A 24,133-nucleotide genomic window follows, 5' to 3' on the forward strand; every position below is an offset into this window, starting at 1 on the left:
CTCTCTCTCTCTCTCTCTCTCTCTCTCTCTCTCTCTCTTTCATAGTACTGGGAATTAAGCCCAGGTCTTTGTACTAAGCAACATCCTCAGTCCCCACTCCCCACCCCCTTTTTTTCTTGATAAATCACTAAATGGCCCAGGTTGAGCTCCAAGTAGCCATCCTCTAAAATTAGGATCCTAGAGGTCTGAATTTACAGGCCTGTGCCACCACACCCAGCATGAATTATAATCTTTGGGCCCAGAAATCTACATTTCAGCAAAGTAAGTGTTACAGAACCAACGGAAAGAAACTTTCCTCAATAAGCACAAACAATTTTTTATGACTGAGATTCCAAAATAGCTTCCTTTTTAAAAAACAGCATCTGTTAAGGGGGAACCTTCATCAAAAGCTTCTATCATAAGGTCTGAAATCTTTCATCGTTACGGAGACTTTACTTCTCAAACTATTTTAGATTTTTCTTTAAGTAAAAGTTGATTCATTTATTTTCTAGTTTTCAATTCCAATATTTATAGATTAAAGCCTGACATCAATTCACATGTCTTAACATTGGCATTTTTAATATTTCTTTAAAAGAAACTTCTTTTAAATAAACATTTCTTTTTCAAAGTTCTGTGTTACCCCTTTCACAAATCACAGTTGGAAAGTAGGAAGAACATGTTCATAGAGGAAGGGTGAAAAAGAAGGCTAGTAGGGAAGGGTAGGAAGGAAAAAACTGGACAGAAGAAAAAAATGGAAACAAAGCTTTTGTAAGGAGAATGGGGAAAAAAGAAGAACCAAGATAAATTTTGTACAGGTATAAATTTCCTATGATGTATGTAAACACTATGTATATCCAAAGTATAACAATAAAATTAATTTAAAAATTAAGGTAGTCAATAGTAACAAGATGTCATCACCTAACCTATCTACTGTATTGTCAACTGATTCTATAATTATTTATTCATATTTTGGTTCAGCTGCCACTTTCTGCTGCTGCTGCTGTTGTTTTTTTTTTTGTTTTGGTTTTTGTTTTTCAGCTTTAACTGAGTTTTTGTTTTTTTAATAGCAGGGATCGAACTCCGGACCTTGCACTTGCAAGGCAGGCACGGTGCCACTGAGCTAAATCCCTGGCTCTGCTGTTTTAATATGAGCTTCCAAACTTAAAATCCAGAACAAGGACAAATATTATCATTTGTGTTTTTCACTTCCAATATTTTAAGGGCTGGAAAATTTACAAAATAAATATCCTCTTAACCTTCTTGTCAAAGCATTGCAAAAGAAAAAAAGAATGAGTGAATATTTTTTTTCCTGAAATTTAAAAATATCTTAAAAATACCAATAAACTCAATGAAAAAAAAGTCTAGAATTGATACGATGAAATGACAAAAATCTGTACTGGTAGTATTTTGAAAATGATTAGGCAGCACTCTAAAAATACAAGTTTATGATTCAAAATTCATTATTCATTTTTAACTTCTTTCAAAAGGTAAATTTAAGAATGTTTAATGTATTTGCGGAGAAATGAGATAGCTAATATCTTAAGTAGTGGTAGATAATAAATTCTTGAAAATGTTTTGGAAGAGGATTTAGTTATTTCCACACTTCCCAGCAAATATAATGCTGCTTGGTGAGTACAGCGTCTGGCCTTGACGGGGGATAGTCTTACTCAACTGCACAGTAGTGTTTTCAAGGAAGCTGGAGGATTATCTACCTAATTCTCCAATGACTTGGCCCTGGTTCGACCTGAATTTACTGATTGCGGGCCAGAACAGCTCAAGAACACAGGAGGTAATCATCCTGCAATCAACCACTTTTGAGCTTTGGGGAATCCCTTCACTAGCACTTCTCAAGAAAGCAGCTTCCTTGAAATTTGCCACTGACCCAACCAGACTCATGGGTTGAGAGCACACTTTCGCCAAGGCTCTTCATCTTTCAGGTCAACATGAGAGAATCAGTCAGCACTGCCATGCAGATCTGCCCAAGCCCTTCTACCGCCACAGCAATGAAAAGAATCCTATTCCCTGAAACCAGCTAAAATCTAATTTCAAATTTCAGTCCATCTCCTTTAGAAGAGTTCTCCACACCAAGACACCAGTGGATGGTATATTGATGGGTGGCACAGTCAGAAGTGCTGGCCCTCGGGCCACATGTGGGTTAGAAAAGTCACAGAGAGCAGATGGACACTTACGGTTGGCACAGCTTGATTAGGTCCTGGTCAGTAGTGCCTGGTGGAAGGCCTCGAATGTACAGGTTGGTTTTACTCAACTGTTCCCCGCTGCTGTTGCTGCTGCTGTTGTTGCTGCTGCTGTTTGTGCTGGGGCTGGGAGGAGCCATGGGGTGGGGAGCTGGTGCATAGGACTGCTGCAAACAGAAAAAGCTGTTACTGGAAAAACAAAAGTAGCACACCCGTTCACAGGCCAGCAGCACAACTCAAAAGCAACGCAAGCTGCCAGTCCTTTCCAATCCACACATGCACACACATGCTTGAAACACTGTGCTGTGTTGCTTCTGAAAATATTGCTTACTTTTTCTCCCTCTGGTCCTACAGTTGACTCAGCATAAGTCAGCCATAAATGGGACAAAAACAAGTTATCAGGTGCTCCTGGAAGTATCCTATGGCTTTTGAGTTTGACCCGCATCACACTGACTTTCCTCCTACCTATAAAGCATTCAGGCTTTCTCCCTCCATCATAAAATAAAACAGCTCAGGCACCAAAGCTGGGACCAGAGTCCCTAGCTTACCATTAACAGCCAAGTGTCTTTCTTTGCCTCTACTCTCTTGTTCTCACTTTTTCTCCAAAGAAACTTCCTAATATTGTTTTCCTCACTTCTAGTACCCAGCACAATTCCCGATGTGTAGAAGTTATTCTATAAAATGTGACTCCACAAATGAATGAATGAGTTGAACAGTACAACTTGGACTCTTTCCTTCATTCCCAAAGGGTTTGTTCATGTTGAATGTCCCCTGCTTGCAAGACAGAGCCACAATTCTTTCCTCGCATTCAGATACCCTTTAAATTATCCTAATCCAGGGTCTTTATCTGGCCACCATGGACAGTGTGGGCAGGAAATGTACTTGTAGGGGCTGTCTTCTTTACTGAAGGATGCTCAGTAGTACCCTCAATCTGTTACCCACCAGATTCTAGGGGTAGTCATCTCCTAGATTTGAATACCAGAACTCTCTCTAGAAATTGCCAAATGTCTTTTCATAAGAAGAGACCTCCCCTATTGGTGACCACTGTTTTATTGAATCATACAATTTTATGTCAAAATAAAAATGATAAAATGACTCCCAGAAATTTTTACTGACTGGAGGTACTTATAAGTATGCATGCCAGAATTAGTAAACATATTTACTCCTAATGCTTGTTTTTAATCCAGTCATAGCTTCAAAACTTCTTAAATTGTACTGTCTTGGTTAAGTTCCTGCTTTTGTCTCTTATTGGGTGTATGAACTTTGAATGAGAACTTAATCTATCTGAGATGTAATCATTTAAATAATATGAAAGAGACAATGAAAGTACTCTTCTATGTGATAAGATCTTTCAAAAACTCAATGAGCTAATGCAATCAGAGTGGTTTCTGGATGTTACTAACTGCATAATAAATATCAACAGGAATAACAATAATGTCAATATTGCTGCTGGAATCTGGTCAGTGATAGTTTTTATATAACAATTCCTTTATATAACAATTATATATCAATTTTCTCAATTGTATCCTAGAATGCTACTCAAATGAACACATTCACAGTGAACATATTCATCAAGATTCCAATGGGAAAACTTGCTGGGCTCAATATGAAGACCAATTTATCAGGGTTGTGAGATTCGTTGTTATCAAATAGCATCTTTAGGGCACAATAGCAAAAGAAAGTATTTATTCAGATGATGTCAAACTCTTCAACCTTTTGTCTGCGGAACAAAGCTCAAGGACACTGTGATGATTCGAGGCAACTAGAAAAAGGGAAATTATATTTTTAAAATACCTAAAAGAACCATTATCAACATAGACAAATAGACACACCATCTATGTCCAGGTAAGTGGATTTACATCCTGGAAATAGAGCTTAATGTGTCCTTTATCGCAGCAGCTGAACTCTTTAAAATCCTGCAATGCACCAAGCTAAGGCTAAATCCAGACTTAGTGAATCCTCCTGAAAGCCCTGTCTGGTTCTTCCCCTATCTCTCCAAACACTCCTTAAACTGGGCTCAGTCACACAGAGGCCCTCCCACCCTTTCCACTTACAGTCCAGTTCTACTTGGTTGGCTCTTACTCATCCTTCTGCTTTCAAACTAAGTACCACTCTAAAGCAATCTGTTATTTTCCTTCCTAACTTTCAATGTATTAGGTCTCTGTCAAATGTCTTTTTGGCTCACTTATTTAATACCTGTCTGTAGCACTACTCTGGATGTTTCCTAAGGGTAGGGAATATGCCAACCCTTACATTAACAGTTTGATAACAGTGCTTGATAAATAGTAGGTACTTAATAAATTTTAGTATACATCTTGTGCAATAAAAATGGGATAAACTGTACATATAGAGACAAGAGGTCTTGTTTTTTGCAATACCTAGCCTCATGTCTTGCTTACAATAGACTATTTCACACCTTCTAGGATTTCATTTTTACCCCAGCCCATATTTTCAAGTGGCTTGAAGATGATGCCTCTTAAATTCAGTGTATCAAGCTTATTGCATCTCTTCTCCCTTTTCCAATTCCCTACACCAATCATCCATTACAATTACCTCATATTTTCTAGTGTTGCTATCACTTTTTCAGCTTCTATGCCAGAAACTAGATGCTGGTTCCATCTGCTCTCTCATCCTAAACTTCAACATATAGTCAGCCAACAAAATCTCTGGATTTCTCTTTTTCCTTTAGGCCAGTGTACACCAGCTAGGACGTAAATGCTTTAAGATTCTTCTCAAGTCTCCGTTCCCTCATGATTCCCTGTTTAAACCTCTGATTTACTGGAAGGAAGGGAGCAGGGGACAAATTGTCCAATATAAGCACAAACTGACAAGGACTCAAGGAATGGGCAAACAAGAGAGCAAATATGACAGGAGCAGAGTCCAAAGCTTCCATCTCCCTTCTTTGAAATAAACATTTTCTTCAATCAACTCTTCAATAGTACTTATGTTAACATCAATATTTTAGTGTAGAATTTTAAGATGAAATACACAAGAGAATAGTTTGTCTATTTGAATTAAATGGAATGTATCCATTACCTTTTTGAATTTAGTATTTGCATAAAGCTCATGTTTCTTTGTTCATATAAAAGCCTAATACTTGTTTTCTGACCTAAAAAAAAAAATAAAATAAAAGCTTCGATTGTCCTCTTTTCTAAACCCCGCATGCAGTAAGTGTTCAGTTTGTGCCTTCCTGGTATCTATCTCAACAAGGTCACTTAGGATTCATCTTTTACTTCCCTTATATGCTTTATTCTCTTAAAATTCCCAAGACCTTTTTAAAGTTGTTTGCTTCCACTTTCACCTTCTCTTAAAATTCTTTGAATTCCATCCTGTACGGAGGCTTCTTTAAAAATAAGATTTTGCTTAAAACAGTTTTTTCCACTGCATAGCCTTTAAAACCACCAGGGAGCCAGAAAAACGTCTCCAGCTTTATGTATCACAGATCAGATGGACCAGTTCAGACTGAGCCCTTAACTGATCAAATAAGAGAGCAGCAGCTACAGCATGATCAATATGTGTTTACTTAATTCTTTTTCCCCCCAGGGCTCTTTGCAAGCATTTCCATAACCAGAACACCATTTAGTAAATTGCATGATGCCTAAAACAATAAATGTGCCCTCCAACGGGCCCATTGTATTTCACTAGGGAAGGGGGGAAGAAAAGCAGGCAAAAGCAAATCAAAGTTGAGATGAGGACAGGAAACTCCTACGCATGGAAATGAGCTGTGTACTTTATAAATGAGAGTAGAAGCCCAAGTTTATGGAGAAGGGGCATATTTCAGAAACCTTTTAAAAAACGTGTATCCCCAGTGTGATTTTCTGTGTCATATAATGGCTTGTGGATTCTAAATATTCTGCTGAAGAAGGTGGAATTCTCACTGCTGCTGAAGCACTCTATTCACAGATTGTCATGCACTGTACAGAGGCTCTTCCTAATATTTAATATTTCATTTGGCTGCCGATGCACTGTGGTTCTGGTAGCAGTCAGTGTTGTAAATCATTCTTTGGTTTTAAGAATTATAAATTCCTTCCTTTCCACCCATTTCCAAATACACATCCTCTAATCAACGCAAGGTTGGCAGAAGTTTCCCGGAATGTCTGACAAATGCACAGGCCTAAATGCATTAATTTGTGAAAAGTAAAATCCATTGTGTATGCTCTGACTGCCAATGACAGAAGACCAAACTATAGTGTGGGGGGGGGAGAAGAAGGAGTCAATAATCTCTAGCATTTAAGGGGTTACAGAAGCCTGCTTTTCCTGATTAAAGCAGCTTTACCTCCTTTCTCAATGGTTTTCCTCTAGATGGATTTGAAATTTTATCATTGATTACCTTTTCAATCATTTTGAGCTCCCAAGGAAGGGATTTTAAAATGCTAGCAAAAAATATTTTCCTTCAGATAAAACGGTCTTTGCTGTACTGCTCCAAGTCACACTCTACAAATCCTATTTGGGAGGAGTGAGGGCTTGCAGTCCGGGGTCACTGAGCACTGTGCTGTGCTGGGCGAGGGATTGCTGTGGACTTGCAGTGTCAGCATGGTCGGAAGTGGGGCTCTGGGGGACACTGATTCAAGGAGGAAGGGAACTTCTCTGAAGGCATTTATGCGCCACAGTGAACTGATAGGCAGGTTTTTCTTAGATGTTTATTCATGGAGGAAGTGATGGAAGGGTCAGTTAGAAATTATGGAACAAGAGCTAACGCTCAATAATCACACATAGAGGTGCCAAATCAGAGCATCTGTACCCGAGTCCTCTTTAGAAAATTAAATAAAATCATTTGGCATCCATTTGGGAAGTTATTATTCTTAAAACAGTGTTTCCAGTGTTTGTAGGTAATACTTTTGGCTACTTGCTAAGCATTTGATATATTATCTTCACAAAAGCTCAGCCAGACAAACAATAGTTCTCTGATTTTGCAAATGAGGAAACTGAGATACAAAAGGGTAAATGACCTGTTCAAGGTCACGCAGCTGGAGACCATGTTTGAATCCAGGGAATTTGACATCAGAAGCCAAGTTGTTCCCCAGCCCCACCATATGATAGAGCTTCAATTCTTAATGATATGGGCACCGAAACACATAAACACTTCCTTGAGGTCAACTGAAGGACAAATCAGGCAGAAGCCCTGCTGTACCAAGGTTTGAGTAGGAAGCAAAGATGATGATAAAAAACAGTAGGAAATCAAAGGTTAATAAGGCCTTCCCTTAAGTTTGTCTTAAAATTTAATTTCAGCTGGGAAGTTGCCATCAGAACCAAGTATGTTATGAGTTTTTCAAATAATGTCAAACAAGTGGGTTCATTTGTCAAGATTCATGGTTTGTTATTTAATAACAGGAAAATGAACTGGCTTGTACATCATCCTAAGCAGCTGATTCATTTAGTGTGCTTTGTTAATATGTCTCATTTTTCAAGTTTGAAAACTGTATCAACTCTGTGCTCCTACATTCTTGTAAAATGTTTTTTGGTAGGTTCATGAAGGGAGGTTAGTTATGTTTTTTTCTGCTTGTTTGTTTTAACAGAAAGTATGTAGTACATATAATAAATGTCACTTGCACAGCCATAGGGTAAAGAAAATCATCGAAAGTAATCCTTTATACGATGTCAAACTATATTTCTTGTCTATAGGCAGGGCTGTATTACAGTATTACATATATATTTAATTGATAATTTTAAGTCAGAGTTCTCAACGTTGGCACTATGGATTAGTTGTGGGAGCTGCCTTGTGCGTGGTAGGATATTTAAAAGGATTACTATTCTCTCGTGTTCTAGATGTCAGATACACTGTAGGCCCCAAAGTTGTGACAATCAAAAACATCTTTATATTGTCAAATGTTCCCTGAGTAGGATTAAGGAATTTTCTCTAGTCGAGAACCACTAATTTAAACAAATCTAGCCCCATTTTTAAAAGGTCAATACAGTACTCCCACAGAATAATGATACTAATTCAATGGTCAAACTGAAACTCATTTCACCAAAATCTCCACCATAAAACCCGAGTTCAGCTTCTTACCCCTAAGTATATATGGAATTTACCCCCCTCGAACCCTGTCCTTTGTAACCAAGATGTCAGTACACTACATTTTAGCAACTGCAGACTAGGACTGAAACACACTTCTGTCTCTGATTGAAAACATAACTCTTTTACAAAGAGAATGTTAAATATTTTTGCATGCAATTCCCCTTGGCTAGAAATCACAGGGCCCTGTTGCCAAACTGAAATCAGCTCTATTGCCAGCATCTTGTTGCTGGCAGGATGTGGAGGCACTTGGTCTGGTGGTTTTGGAGTAGCCTTGGACTTCATCACACAGCAGTCTTTTCTGCCTATGGTCTCCCAATTTGTTTTTATTCATCTCCAGGGCAATAGAATCTGTATTCTTTTATCCACTCAAGGGTAAAGCCCTGGATAAAGTCTCCCACCCATGGGGCTGAGACGCCAACTTATCCAAAAATGAATGTAAACCACATTCCTGTCTTAAATCACATATTATTTAGCCTGCAGGTACACATGCAATCCGTTGCTTGTCTGACAATGACGCTGCTGGCTACTGACTTCGTTTCCCAGCCAGTGTGATCTCCACATAAACCCTGCTTCTGCGGATCTCTCTTCGAGTAAGAACACAACATGAGAAAGTGGACACTTCAAGAACTGTGACAGTCATTGGTGGGACTATAATAGCCTCAAATGGCGGTAGATATGAATACTGCCCATGCAAGCAATAACAAAAGCAGCTAAATTAATAGCTAAAGCAAGCCATGCAATTTTAGCCATGGTTTCATGAACCACATATATTATGGCTTTGCAATTTTATGCTAGGCAATTGCCTCTCCATTATCTAGAATATGACTATAGAAAACAATCATTTCACTGATGCTTTTTATAATAGAGTTTGGTGAAAATCTTGCCCACTTCTCTTTTCCTACCCATAGCTCAGATATGGAAAGGAGCAATAAAAGACTCCTCACAAAAGGCAATCACTTGAACACCCTCTGCCAACTGGACGATGAGGCAATCGCTGCTATCAACAGCAGGATCCTGGTGCTTAAGACTCCAGATCACCTGCTGTGAATTCAGCTTTGCCACTAAGTAGGCACATAAACCTCCTGTGAGTAAAAGCAGGAGTGTGATGATTTCATTCATAGCATTGTTCTGAAGCTAACATATATAAATTACATGTACAATATTTAGCCTCGCGCCAGGCACAGAGCCAGTACTCAACAAATATTCTTTTTTTCATTTTGTCATCATCACCACCATCACCATCATCATCGGTTTCACAATCATCACTATCGTGAGGCAGATTCTGGAAATGCACACTGCTCTCTCAGCTCTAGTTGGGGTCATTTTCCTGCAAGGTGATGCTATAAGAGCTTGCCATTTATTTATTTTTTGAAGCACAAGAGCCACTATACTTGAAATGAAATTATGTCGTTAGAACCGTGTTTTGCCATTTTCATCAAGAATCAGAATGAAATAACTAAGCAGTGATGAAACAATCATTTTGGATGGAATGGCTAATTAGCTTCAAGGTATTTACAAATCACTACTCAGTTTTTATTAAAATTCTGTCAGGACAAGGTTCACTTTTGCTCTAAATATTAGTTTTGAAAACCTCAGCAGATCACATAATCACTGAGGGCTCTGTGCTATTTACAATTTAAAGTCATTGAATTCCATTCAGAGGGTAGATATTTAAATGACATTTTAAAATTCATGGTGCTTGGAAACACAAGAAAACTAATGTTATTGTTCAGTTCAAGCTTCCATAAAATTTTTTCACTAATAAATTTACAAGCTAGAGAAGAGTGCCACGAACGACATCAGCAGCACATTATCAAGACTGACTGTTGTTCAAACGATAGTGTCCCACCTGTGTCCAAACCCTTCCTTTATATGGACCAACTATTTTCTCTTAAGGAAACATAAACACAACTAACCCACATTTCAAGATTTGAAGCATTCAGGGCCTAAGTTGAAAGAGTCTTCTCTATACTCTGAAAACCACTCAAATGGCTGTGCCTTTAATATTAATAGTGACTGGCTGCTTGTGGAAAACTGAACCTTGACTGGTTTCTCAGGTGATTACAATGTCAGTTGCCCTGTCGGCAGTCTTTCTCAGAATCAGGGCATTCCCCAGAAACATAATATGCCAAGTACAGTTTTGAGAGTTTTATATTCATTAACTTATTTCCTGATTTCAGAACTCTTGAAGGTAAGTGCCACTGTTATCATGAGGTGGAAAGGAACAACGCTGAGACTCAGGGAGGTTAAATGATTTTCCAAGTTGTTCAGATACCCAGTATCATATCCAGTACCTGAAGCTAGGCAGTCAGCAGATTATTTCAGCTTTAATTCTAGAAACATACAATCTCGTATAATAACCATATGCAGCTATACAAATTTAAATATAATTAATTTCAATACATATATTTTAAATGCAGTTCTCAGTTGTTCTAGCCATTTTTCAAATGCTCAAAGACAAATATGGGTACTGATTACTGCATCCAACTGGTAGAAAGTTCTATTGGACAACGCTGATGTAAATCATTGTGACAGTGATAAAGTATTGTTTTCCACTCTATATATAGGTAAATAGTACTTATATGTGCTTAGAAAGTATTGATCCCTGGTGGTGCCAACTGTGTCCCAAGTTCAATCCCTGGTACCAAAAAAAGAAAGGAAAAAAAACAGAAAGTACTATTCCCAGTTTAGATGCTGCCATTCTTTAAGTACAATTATTCTTCCTCATTAAAGACCATTATTTAATCTCTCTATGTCCAGGGTGTGGGTGGGTCTACATTGTGATACATAAAATTCCTTTCAAATGATGTATCTCTTGACTAAGAATTTACATTATTAAGATATTTTCAGGAAGCAAAATATTATAAGATGACAAGACGGATTTTATTTATTTTTGACTAATAGTCAAGGTTTCACTGGTATTGTAAAACTGTTAAATGGAGAAAGAACAAAGGAGAGGCAGATGGAGAGGGAGAGAGAGAAAGAGAAAGAAATTAAGATGAACTGTTACAGAATGCATAGAGATCTCTGTCTTTGGCAGACAAGTTCATTGCTTAGGTCTGTTGCATTTTTAATACTATATCACGTACTTTTCATGACCCCTTCATTGCAAAATTCCCACATAATCTGGTATTTCCCCTAATCTTACTTTTCTCTAACAAGAAAGGCAAAAAGGAAGTTCCTTTTTATTTTTTTACCACAAATTTTAAAACAATAACCTATATTCTGTGACATAAAATACTTCTGTTGTTTTATTAGGCAATTCATTCATATTTCGTGGATGTAGCAGAATTAAATGTAAACAGAACCTAAGCTTGTAAAATCCTAAATCTGAGAAATTTGGATAATAAAACACAGTAATTTCCTCAAGAAGACAATGTACAACACAGATCAAAAATGTGACAGCAATTAATAAGCGAGAAGTAATTGCTTCATTATAAAAATTGAAAGGCATGCTTGCACAGATAATTTTCTATATATTTGTTTTCAACATCTATTACATTTTGAGCCATGAGATAGTAGCTATGAAAACAAAATGAATATTAAGAATTTTATACTGTTAAAAATTTTATTACCACTTTTATAATCAGATACTTAGATATTTACACATTCAAAGTTCTATTTCACATAACTGCAAACCTCTATGAAGACTGGCTTTTTCAATGCACTTTAAGTCAATGCATCTTATCAAATTCCTTAGAATAATGCAGACAACATCCGATTTCTGATGCACCCTCTCTTTATTGTTTGATCTCTGGAGAGCCTTGGGGCGGGGGGGAATGAAATATCCACAGTGTTTAGACCTTTTTACTTTACCTTGTCCAAATGGCTGTTTTTGTCTGTTTGTGTGTTGTTTTTTTGTTTTGTTTTTTTTTTTTGCTTGTTTGTTTGTTTTTCAGAGAAGTCACTGAGCTTCATTTTGGCACTTAAATAGTGTTTGCCTTTGATTGGCATGTTCCAAAGGCCCAAGAAGGTATGGCCTTGCCATTGAAGAGTAATGAAGAACATAGATCCTGAAGATACATCATCTACTCTTAGGATTTGGATTACAAAAAATTGCTTCTGACAGTATAAAAATATACCTAACCTCGATTGCCTCAGTCTCTTCATTTGTGAAAATAGGTATAGTAATTATCTCAGTAGATTGTTCAACATATCAAGTGAGTGACTGTGTAAGAAGCACTGAAAAACAAAACAAAACAAAACAAAAAAAACTTGGAACACAGTGAGCACTCCATAGATCCTAACTTGTACATTTATTTAAATCCTAAAGCATTTTAAATACTCATTATTCTCATGAACGATAATATTCTTTTTAGGGACTAATATATCGGTGCATTGACTAATATGGCTGAACTCTGATTTGCTTCAGTTAAATCTTATTGTACAAAGAAAAAAACTCACTGATTCTTGCCAGTCTGAAATTCTGCAGATTATAAATCAAAAACTGTCCTTCCTCAATGGGACCTTAGGTTCAATTACTCCTATTTCAGTCTGATTTTAACTACCCCCAGATAAACTAATGACATGACCCAAGATGAAATTTTTAAAACAAATGTCAGCTCAAGAAAAGAAATCATTTGTAGAATATACACCTGTGGAGAAATTATATATATAAAGTGTTAAAATGTTATTAAAATAAGACATCTTTCTGCAAGCAAAAATAAAAAAAAGCTTATAGGTTAAATAATAATATCCCAACCACTACATGTCCATGCCCTTAACTGAAATGACTTTCATATATAGAAAAAAAACTATTAATTTTTCAATTTATAACATTAAAGATAATTAGATGTCTAAAGTATTTTACTCTGAAAGAACATTTTGTGGGTAAACCATGACTTCACCTGTTTATTTCAGTTTAACTATCTCCTTAATTTTTAGCAGTTTATATGGTGCCCTAGGGTAGCTGAAGCAGAGTTTATACTATACAATGGGATAGAGATACATTTATGCATTCCAAAATATTACTACACATCTCTAATAACTCTAGCAGATGATTTTGTTTTGTCTTGCTTTGCTTTAGAAACAACTATGTGGAACTTGGCCAAGAGTGATAATAACACTCTAAAGAACAAAACCAAAAGACATTTTGAAGAGTGATCATTTCTTTTCTTCACTCAAAGGAAGCCTCAATGTTTGTTCCATGTAGCACAAGACAAAATGGCAGGAGTGGGGGATCAAAATACAATTACTCATATTCAGGGGTGTTGGATCTCTCAGGGCAAAAAAGGAAAAAAAAAAAAAAAGCCCTGATGGACAGCTTTGCTAACTTTTGGTAAATTAAGTACAAGACTGACATTAATTGTGACCATTAATCCTGATATATCAGCTTCATTAGATTAAGACACACCTAACAGATTAGCGAAGCAAGCTCCTGGGTGTGTCTGAGAGGTCATGGAGGCGTGGCCTTAGGTACAATATGTGATTCCCTTGCCCTTGCCTCTCTATCAGTGTTCTGCTTTCCAGCCGCCATCAATCAAGCAGCTCTGTCCAACATGACCTTCTTTCATGATTTTCCTGCCTTGGAGCCAGCTACATAAGGTCTGAATTACTCCAAAATGTAAGCTGATTAAACCTTTTCTACCTTACATTGTAAGTGTTAGGTATTTTGTCCTGCAGTGGGAAAGCTGACTAATACACTAATGCACAAAAGGTTCAACAACCAAGCCATAACATTTTTGAGCATGTAAAAACCACAGCTCCTACTCACCACAGTGCTCCATTACAAACACAGGGGCCTAGTTTGCTAGAAGATACAAGTGTATCATATGCACGAGTAGTGAAAAGCATTCCTGAGTACCATAGGAGGACAGAATGTCATGTTTGTAGTATTTCTGCCTCAGCTGCTAGAAGGTACCATGAGCAAATGTGTAGGCAAAATTTGCTCACTGAATTAGTTACACTCAATGAACTAACAGAGGAAAATTACAGGAATCTTAAGAATTTCTTGAAGAAACATGAGACTCTAAGAGAGAGAGACTCTCTGTTCATTAGACAGCAGACAATCCCTGCAAAGGAAGCCTCTTTACTGACATCATCCCTTGCCTTACAAACACGCAGGCTCTACTTCAAACTCTTTAAGGGAGGACAATCAATACCATGAGTTTGATTGTGTTTCAAGCAGAAACAACCAACACAGGAAGCAAACCTGGGACAGTATGCATCACCAATGTGAGAAATTTGGCATTGACTAATGCAGTAATGAATCAAAAAGCCTCCTTGAAGCCATGTATGTAATAGTGCTGTATTTCTCAAAGTGATGACATATCACTTCTCAGCCTTTTGGCTAAGATCAAGTGAAGACACAAGTCTAATTAATAGCTTATGAAATTAAATATTTTAACACTGTAGCTGCATATATCAGGTTATAAATATACTTACATATACACTACACTCCTTCTGCTTGTAGCTAGTACCACAGAGAACACAAACATTGACAAATAATGGGTAAGCAGCCTCTTCAAGATTACCAAGAATGTATATTGCAGCAAAACAGCCTAGATATGCAGCTTGGCAGCCATATTTTTATAGACAAAAAATTATAATAATGATGAAAAAATTCGAATTCTCAAATAAACTCTAAAATGTAACCCATACAAAAATATGTGTAAAATGTAATATATGATTAGAATTCATTCATTAAATGCAATCTGCTAAAATAATACTTAAATAAAATATGATAATACTTATCTTGAGAATACATTTTAGAAGATTAAAATATAACCAGTAAAAAGCTACTCCTTGAAATTCGTAGGGAACAATTGAAGTGCTTAGGTAGAGAAGGTTAACACAGTGCTCAGCATATTTCACAGGAGAGAAAACAAATGAAAGGGCAGATAATTGATGCGACCAAAATGTGGTCAACATTTACCTCTAGTGGAGTCGTGGGAAAGAGTACCATTGTTCATTGCTAATTCCATATTCTTAAAAGTAACTTAAGATCAATACACTGTGCTGTCAGTGATAATTCTAAGCATCAGAATGAATAGAACTGTGGGTAGCTTTAGTTTTATAACTGAAGACCTCATAATCAATAGGTGGAACTAATTTCATGATCTTTTCTTGTGGTTCAGAGAAACTGAAGCTTAATAATATAGATAAAAATAAAGCAAGAGAAAAGGCGAACAACATAGAACTTGCTCTACTAACATGGTGACTTTTCCACAGGGTTAAGATCTATAACCAAACTCATTTTTTAAATTCCATTAGGTTTATTGATGCCTTTTAGGTATACAGTATGTTCACATTTATTATTGGGAATTTATACCTGTACATTATATATACTGGTTCTTACTGTGTTCCCATGCCCCTTCCTACCCTGCCATTCCTCCCTATTTACAAAAACTTTGTTTCTGTTTTTTCCTCTTTTCTCATATTTTTTTCCTTCCCTTCTCCATACCCTTCCCTACTTCTCCTTCCGTTTTGGACCTTTTCTTCCTATTTCACATTATCCATTATATATTTTGCTTCTCACTTACTGTTGCAGTTTCTCACATCAGAGAAACTATACAGTATTTATGCATGCGTGCCCTGTTTATTTCACTTAAGACTATGGCCTCAATGTGCATCCATTTAGGTATATAATGCCTCTGTTTTACCATTCTTTATGGCTGAGTAGTACTAGTTTTATTAAAGAAAATAAACAAATAAACATATCTTTATGTAGTCATCAGTTGATGGGCATTTGGGCTATTTCCAAGATTTAGGTGTTACAAACTGTGCCGCTATAAACATCGGTGTGCATATATCGCTGTAGTATGACACTTTTAAATCTTCTGGGAAGATACAACAGCAATTAGACAAGAAAAAGAAAAGAAATAAAGATAGAAAAGAAGTTATTCATACTCATTTTTAAGAGACATTTTGGCACAGGAATATGCTTTTATCTATTGAAAATAGTCATTCACTGGACGTTCATGTTCTTGTGGTAATTTCAGTAGAGGAAAGTAAAGATTCCCAAGGTGCAGACAGCACTTCAGTCTGAGTTCTAATTCCTGACTCTTTCTAGGTTAGGCTGTAGAAGAGAGATCCTGTTGCATCCACCATTGGTCAGCAAGCACTGCTTGGAGTATTACAGTATGATAGGTCATTGATCCCTCATTCTTACTGAATTTGGCTATGCTTTGTGCTAAGGTATATTTCCTTTTATTTGGATTCCTCTATTCATTAATGTTAATCAAAACTAAGTCTTCTGGAAAGTTAATTATTTGAGAAAGAGAAACAGATATGCTCTTATTCTACACCACTGATTTCCATTGTAGACCCAATAAACAATCTCCCATGATGACACAAAGAAAGACAAGAAAGAAGCATGTTTTGTGCTTGCTTTTTTTCTTAGAATATTGTGACTAGAACAACCTAGAGTTTTTTCTACTTACTTTGAGCTACATATCACTCTCCAGCATTCCAAATAATTATAAGACTTGTCCAAAGACAGAACAAAAATGAAAATTATATTTTTAGTTGATACACTAGTTCTATTGAGCAATCAATATCCTTATGTCTCATTCCAAACTAATGTTATAGATTTTATTTTAATTAAAAATAGAACTGGGCTGGGGATTTAGCTCAGTGGTGCTGCTACCTCCCTTGCAAGTACAAGGTCCTGAGTTTGATCCCCAGTACAAAAAAAGCAAAACAAAACAAAACACAGAATCAGGATAAATTTTTTAAAAAATTCTAACATTGCATATTTGCTTACTTTTACAAACTTAGATTCTAATGGTGATCTTCCTATGAGCCAGAGGACATAAATGTGTTCCATCATGAAATGAAGTAAAATTACTGAACATTTTTGACAATGATTTATTGATAAATAATATATAATTTACTCCACTGGCCATAGTTCAAGTCTTTTGTGTAATTTTGGAAGTACATTTAAAAAATTAAATTAGTTAAAGTTAATGAAAGTTTCTAGAGTATCTTCCTGACTTTGTTATCAATCCCACTGTGATTTTGTTTTGAACCATATATCTCTGTCTTGAACCAGTTTTAAAGTCCTACTTTTATATGTTTCTCAAATACTATGCTAAGTAGAAAACAGATCATTACTTTAAACTGGAACCATACCATAAGGTATTAGGGAATATTAAAATATTATACTAATTGAAAAAATATTGAGATATTACCTAGTTGTAATACTTTGAGAATTAGGATATTATGATGTAAAACTAAATGGCTGAAGTTAAAAGGGTGAATGCCATGAATGCTAAATGTAGCAGAGATTTAACTTCAAAACAGACTAAATAAGCCAGAGATTATTTATTTGGGTATGAAAATTATTTTACTTCCCCAGCCCAGGACAGATCTAGGCTGTGTAGTATTAATTTTTATAATTCAGGAGACCTATAAAACATAACAAAATTTACAAATATGCAATTATAAAAACGAATGCTTTGGATGAAAAAGATGCTATAACAAATCATCAATTTTATATAGCTAACAACAGAAACATCAAAAATCCAAAAAATATATATGAACTCCTTTACACATTTGAAAAAGAATAATTTTCCCCCATATTTTTGTGCATACTCTTTAGTGGCTTCTTCCTGATAATTCTTCATACTTCTTTCTGTGCTTTAGTGGTTAATAGACATTGATTGGTTTATTGTCTTCCTTTCAGCTTCATCACTCATTAATGGTAATGGCTAATAAACTGTCATGATGATACATTTTGGGATAATAAAATTGGAAGAATTTTGCATATATTTGTCTTCAAGCTTCAGATCATGTAACTTATTTTCTTCTATTGCCCACATAACTCCAATGTAGGGACCAGAAATCACATTCTAATAGAAAAGGATCTTGGATGGCCCAACAATTTTCTCCACAGTGCTCAGGACACTAGCCCCACGAGTAGGATAAGAGTTCTTGGAAATCATGCTAGAACAGAAAACTAACAATATCACAAATTTATCTTGCTAAAACCAGATTCGATGTAAATTCAAAAATATCTCTAGCAACATCCAGGAAAAAGTCAAGTGAATATCGGAGAAACTGGAGAGGAATGAGGCCAGGATCTTAGCCAATTCTGATGAAAATATCTTTTGCAAATTTTTCCAAATTTTACAAACCTTTATGATCATATGAACACTTTGCTAGCCAATGGAAGAATACAGCTTTTATGGGGCCAGTTTTGAAGAAAATACAAAAATTATGATATGAAATTAGATATAGGATCATGGGAAAATTTAGCAAAAATAAGTGTCCCTAGAGAGGAAACTTCAGGTTTCAGGCAAATTGCTGTACCTGACTCCTTAATTCAGCTTTCTGGTCACTTCTCCAACTCTTCCTCATCCATTACATGATCTGAAAATTACACCTCTCACTGTCCCAACAGGTGACGTTCTATTTTCACCTAAACTTCACCACTTGCTCTTTTCTTTGTGTTTACAATGGACTTTTCAGCCTGTGCCTCTGTTGCCCTTCCCCAATGGCCTGTGTGCTGAATAGTACTTCCTAGTGTTGTTCTAGATATGACATAAATATTTCTTCCTATATTATGCCTTAAATGTTGCAAGCATTTTCCACAAACTATGTATTGTTGGCTTAATATCTAGATTCACCTGTTTGGGTTTTGTTGTTTGTCTGAAACTTTTCAAGGCTCTGTCTCATATAGAAAGAAGCCCTGACTATATTTCCGTCTCAGTTTCTCCCATATTTGCCTCTTGTATTCCTCTAGTGCTTCTATTCTGGTCTAGGAGTACTTCACTTCACATATATAGAGAGTCATGTAATTCTCTTCAAATTGTGTGTTCTGTTCCCAAGTGCCAAGACCTTTAATCTATTCCACACATGTCCTCAAACTTTATCGTCCTAGAGCAAAAATTAATTTTCACATTTAATCCCCATGTTAAGAATTAAAATCCTGAAATGCTCTTCACAGTCTGCAGATCACCTTCCTTAGACTGACGTTCGACAGCTCTGAGCCAGGTTCATAAACTCTGCTTGAACATTAGCACACAGAAATAAATTCCTATTTCTGAATGTTCATAAAATTTACTGTCCTGGGTCTGTAAGCTATGCCATTTATTATTTCAAATTTATAATAAAGGGATGCTTTTGCTGGAAAAAAAAGAAACTATTGTTTCCTGACGCACATCTGAATACCTATTACTCAATGAAGGATATAATTTCCAAATTGCCAGTTTCTACAATTTGTTTGTTTTCCATTTAAAAATCCAACACAACTGGGCATTTATGAGGACCCCATTGAGTAATGGCATCTCAAAGGGCAGAAATGTATTTGCATAATTCATATTTACAATGATGTGAGCTATACAAATCTTCATTGTGCAGAGAAAATGCGCCAGTGTGACCGCTCACATCTAAACAGTGTGGGAATTGTCCTGCTCAGCATTCATCGGCTATATCCTTATTTTATTCTATTAGGAGGGAAGTAAGAGTAATGCCAGACTGATCAATGTGCCAGTGCATCTTACGGTTGTATTTTAGAATGACCTATATTAAAGGAGTTAGGAAAATGTAACAGAAATTTACTACTCACAGGATAATGGCTCACTGCAGTGTGAGGGTGTCCCAAACATGCCATACTTTTGCTTTATTTATGCCCCAGTGCTTGACTGATAGTCTTTCTCATATTTTGCCTTACTTTTGAAAGTACAGATTCTCTTGCCTTATTGATCTCTTTATACCCTTATCATTTTTCCCCCGGAGTTATCTGGCATGATGACAGCAATGTGTTGCCAAGGCTGATTTAACATCATCTCCCAAGTATGCAGCACTGAGCTCAGAGTGGAATATTTTAAGACTGAAACATGTAACACATTTGTCAAGCAATGATACAAATACAGTCCCTTGTCAGAACTAATGAATGAGGTAATCCAGAGTATGGATAAATAGCAGGAAAATGGGAAAGACTAGAAACTATATTTCAGCAAAAAGCATTTCTCGGTAATTAAATTATTTGGGGAAGAATGATGTTCTTTTCTTTGCTCATTCTTTTTCACAAAAAAGATTGTGATGGTTATCTTTAAAGAATTAAAGTGTCATCAGAAGCAGACAGTAATCCACATCTTAAGAGGGAAATGGATGGGCTCTAACTTACTGGAAGGATGTATTTTTTTCCAAACATTTTATAAAACTTATTAAGGAGGCAATTCTCTTTTGTCTGATAACAGTCCAGTTCTGAGATGGGCTTGGTCTTGCTTTTGTGAGATCCTTATTAATGGATATGGCCAGGCAATGGATAAATATAAGCATGCAGGGACAGTTAAACGATGATTAGAAATAGACACAGGTAACCTATTAATAGTGGCCCAGTCTAAAACCCGAAAAGATTCCTCCACAAGGAAAAGTTAATACCTCCAAGTTTTGTGTGTATAAACATACTCACAAAGGAAGGAGTTACAGGTAGAGAACTGCTTGTGTGTGGGACGGAAGTTCTCAAGTTTACACGGCATCTACTTGGTTATTTGTAACTTGGGAAGAGGTATTTCAAGGAGCAATTAGATTCTGAGATGTGCCTCACTCATGACCTATCATTTGCAGCTCTTCCTCCAATAATGAGACAGAGAAAAGGGTCAATGTTCAAACAGGGCCACTGTCATCTGGTCTAGTATTAGAGTAAGATAGTATTTGAACATGAAATGGTAAAAGTGTTAGCCAACAAGACCCCCTTCATTCTGACGCACGCTGTTACTTCCAAGGGATGCCCTTCTTCGAGACCTCCACAAACTAATCCTAGTCATCCTGAAGGCCCGACTCTGATTTCACCTCCTCTGAGAAACCTATAACATGGAAAAAAATTTATCTCTTCCCTTCTTAAAGGTCTCGGAGACATTTTCTTCATGCCTTTGGTGGTGAAAAATATTTTGTCCTTCAGTGAGTACTTCTTCCACTGGCCTGCTAGAGCATCAAGGACTGGACATGCTAACAAGCAAACCTCTGAGCCCTAGCATCTAGAGCGGGGGAGTGGGGAGGGAGAGGGAGCATCTTGCTATTTGTACTTTTGTACTTAATCACTGCTGAAAGTTGCATTTTGTTGTAAAAATCCAGTCCACAATAATGATTCTTGAGAGGTTTGTGAATAGGTCAGAGACCTACTCCCCAATTATACTCTTGGTTTTATTAGATAAATGTATGTTGCATTGTGTGGTTGTGAACACATAAAGACTTGAGGAGTGGTTGTATTTGCCTGTGAACCCTAGGGAGGGTTGTGGTTAGAAAAGAGAAAGGAAGATATAAAAAATAGTTCTCCCTCAATCTTCTGTAGCTTGATACCAAGCACCTGCTATCCTGGTGCTGCTCACAGACACAATCACAGCACCTAAGCTAAGTAGCTTATGGAAAGGTATGAAGTCATTAATGATTAGAGAGAATCCACATTTATTTCAAGGTAGGACTCACTGTATATATAAACAATCTTACAGACACACCAAGGCAGAGAGTTGGTAAGATTTTTGTGATGCATGCACATGAAGGTATTTTTATGACATCCTGACTAAATGCACATTGAAATTTAAATATTTCCAGGCATGGTGTTGTAGATCTGTATTCCCAGAACTCTGGGGCTTCAGGCAGGCATATCACCAGTTAGAGCCTAGCTGGTGCCACTTAGTAACTTAGTGAGACTTTGTCTCTAAAAAGTAGATGTAGCTCAGTAGTAAAGCCCTGGGCTCAATTCCAAGTGCTGGAAAAAGGAAACTGTATATAAATTTAAATATTACCTATAAACATTAAGACTCAATTGTTATCTTGATTTTTTTTTTGTACCGGGGATTGAACTCGGGTCCTTGCACTTGCAAGGCAGGCCACCGAACCACTGAGCTAAATCCCCAGCCCTATTATCTTGATTTAAAGAAGGAAAATAGTTGGGACCATGTAGTATTTTGACTATTTTAATAAATAACTTTTTCCAACTATCACATCAGTTGATGGGCATGGAGTATTCATATGAGTTTCTCCCTGTATCATATCAGATTAGAGTATATGTTTGAAATAACAAAAGCTCCAATCAATTCAGGTGCTCTTTGTGAGTGACAATAGAAAAAAAAAATATTCCTTCTTTGCCAGAAAAGGAATATATTTGTAGCAAAGAGCTACCAACTTTAGTAGAGAAAACTAGTTGAACACTAAACAAGGAAACTGGCAAAGGGAAGAACAGAGCATCTGCTGGGCACAGGGTATAATTATCTTGCTCATCCAAACATGGTTGGGTGTAAAAGTTTTACACTTCCTCTCTGGCAAGTCACTCTGTTCAGACTTTTAACACAGCAGTAGTAGCAAATAATAACTACTGTGCAAGTCCTGTCAATAACAATAGTATGCCTTGAAGACCATTTCCTAAAAAATGGAAAACAGAATAATCTAATAAAATTATCAACTATTTAGGCCCCACAATGATCAAAAACATCAATCTTTTCCTGTCTTAAACCTTTCACATACTGTTTGTCAGAGACTTGAAGCATTTCCAAAGAGGAAACCCTCTATTTTTCTTATTCTAGCTTATGATTAATTGTATATTTATAATAACTGCTTTCTGATACTTAGAAATTTCTCCAAGTAGTGGTGTTATTTTTTAAATTTTATTCCTCTTTACCTGCATTTCTACTAGAGTAGATGGAAGGAATGAAAGAAGCCTGTTTATGGTGAACAGGTATCAATGATCAAAGGGCTGGCTGTTCGGATTTTGTTGTTTTCACTTCTAAATTTTCTCTGCCAATTTCAATGTAAGGTGAACAAGAGAGATTCATAAAACTGCTGAAGAAAGAGGCAGGACGTCCTTTCCAATTATTTGCATGTAGTTGTTGTTTTGTGCTTTCTTTTTAAAGAAGAAAGAGATAGGCATTGTGAATCTATTTTCAAAAAGTGTTCTTAATAGGCAGTACTGCTAAAATTATCACCATGCCACGACTTTCCCCAAGCCTTCCAACAGCTATCAACAACAGCTGCCAAGCACCAGTTAATTTGAAATTGTTCTCTCCTGTCATCACCAGACCACACACACAGTACGGAAGAGCCCTAGTGAATGCCACGATTTCTCAAATGGAAATCTTGTATTCCATCTTCTCGTGCACAGAAGTAATATTTCCTTTTTCACTGAAAATAAGAGGCTTTCCCATCCATGTAAATTTTAGTCTTAAAATGCCATTCTTTCAGAGTAACAGGGATAAGAGAAAAGCAAACAGTAAGTCAGTAAAAGAAGAGATGAAAATTTCCCACAAGGTAAGTGGTACCAGGCACAGGCACATATTCATCCATCTGGGTATCTCAAGGACATATTTCCACGTGAGAATCCGACAAGGAAAGTGTCATGAAACCAACAGATGGGCTTCCCTTGCCTAGCTCAGCCTAATGGACCTTTTAGGCAATTTGCATAGAAGCCCTCAGTGGCATGGGTGTGTGTCAAGGACGCGAGAGAGGCCAAGAGAAGCGTTACATCGGATGTAGCTTCATGACTGATTCCTTTGCACATTTGCTTGTGCATGCTGATAGGCAGTGTTCATTAGGAAGCCAGCAGTTATGTGTCAGTACTTTATTTTCTTCTGAGTTACAGGCTGTAGCAGTTCAATGTAGACTAGAATTACTTTCATCCTAACAAAGGACTAATACTCAAGTCTTACTCTGCTTTTTAATGAATCATAACTAAAGTGTGCGCCTTCACTTTTTATTACATATGCAATTGAAAATTCTGTCTCTTTTCTGGTCTTGTGGTCTAAGATTTTAACGTAGTGTTGAGAGTTTCCTGGCTCTAGCATGGTCTCTCTGAAATAAACAAACAGGCGCTGCCAAACTCAATGTGAAGGTTCTCTCTGCTCATAAAATCATGAGAAGTTTCAATGTCGCTCAGTTCTGTAACCCACTTAGGACTGTGTGCTGTATACAGAGAGAAACCAAAGGAAAGTCAGTAATCAATCAACATGAGGGCATCGTATCATGGTTCACACATTTATACTCTTCCTATCTTTTCCTTTGGCCT

At 36.7% G+C, this 24,133-nt stretch overlaps 1 protein-coding gene across 7 annotated transcripts in view; it reads right to left on the reverse strand.

Moving 5' to 3' along the window:
* Window positions 1–24,133, reverse strand: part of Rbms3 (RNA binding motif single stranded interacting protein 3) — a 1,373,556-nt gene that overhangs the window by 516,539 nt on the left and 832,884 nt on the right. For 5 of the 7 annotated variants that reach the window (XM_010638264.3, XM_033757090.1, XM_033757089.1 and 2 more), the window contains one exon: window positions 2,169–2,341. In XM_010638264.3, the coding sequence (XP_010636566.2) occupies window positions 2,169–2,341 (173 nt within the window). The remainder of the gene's footprint in view (window positions 1–2,168; window positions 2,342–24,133) is intronic. The other 2 variants (XM_010638273.3, XM_019209638.2) reach the window with 1 other exon arrangement.

This window comes from Fukomys damarensis, unplaced genomic scaffold, assembly GCF_012274545.1.
Source record: "Fukomys damarensis isolate Sample0158 unplaced genomic scaffold, DMR_v1.0_HiC HiC_scaffold_28, whole genome shotgun sequence".
Taxonomy (NCBI): domain Eukaryota; kingdom Metazoa; phylum Chordata; class Mammalia; order Rodentia; family Bathyergidae; genus Fukomys; species Fukomys damarensis.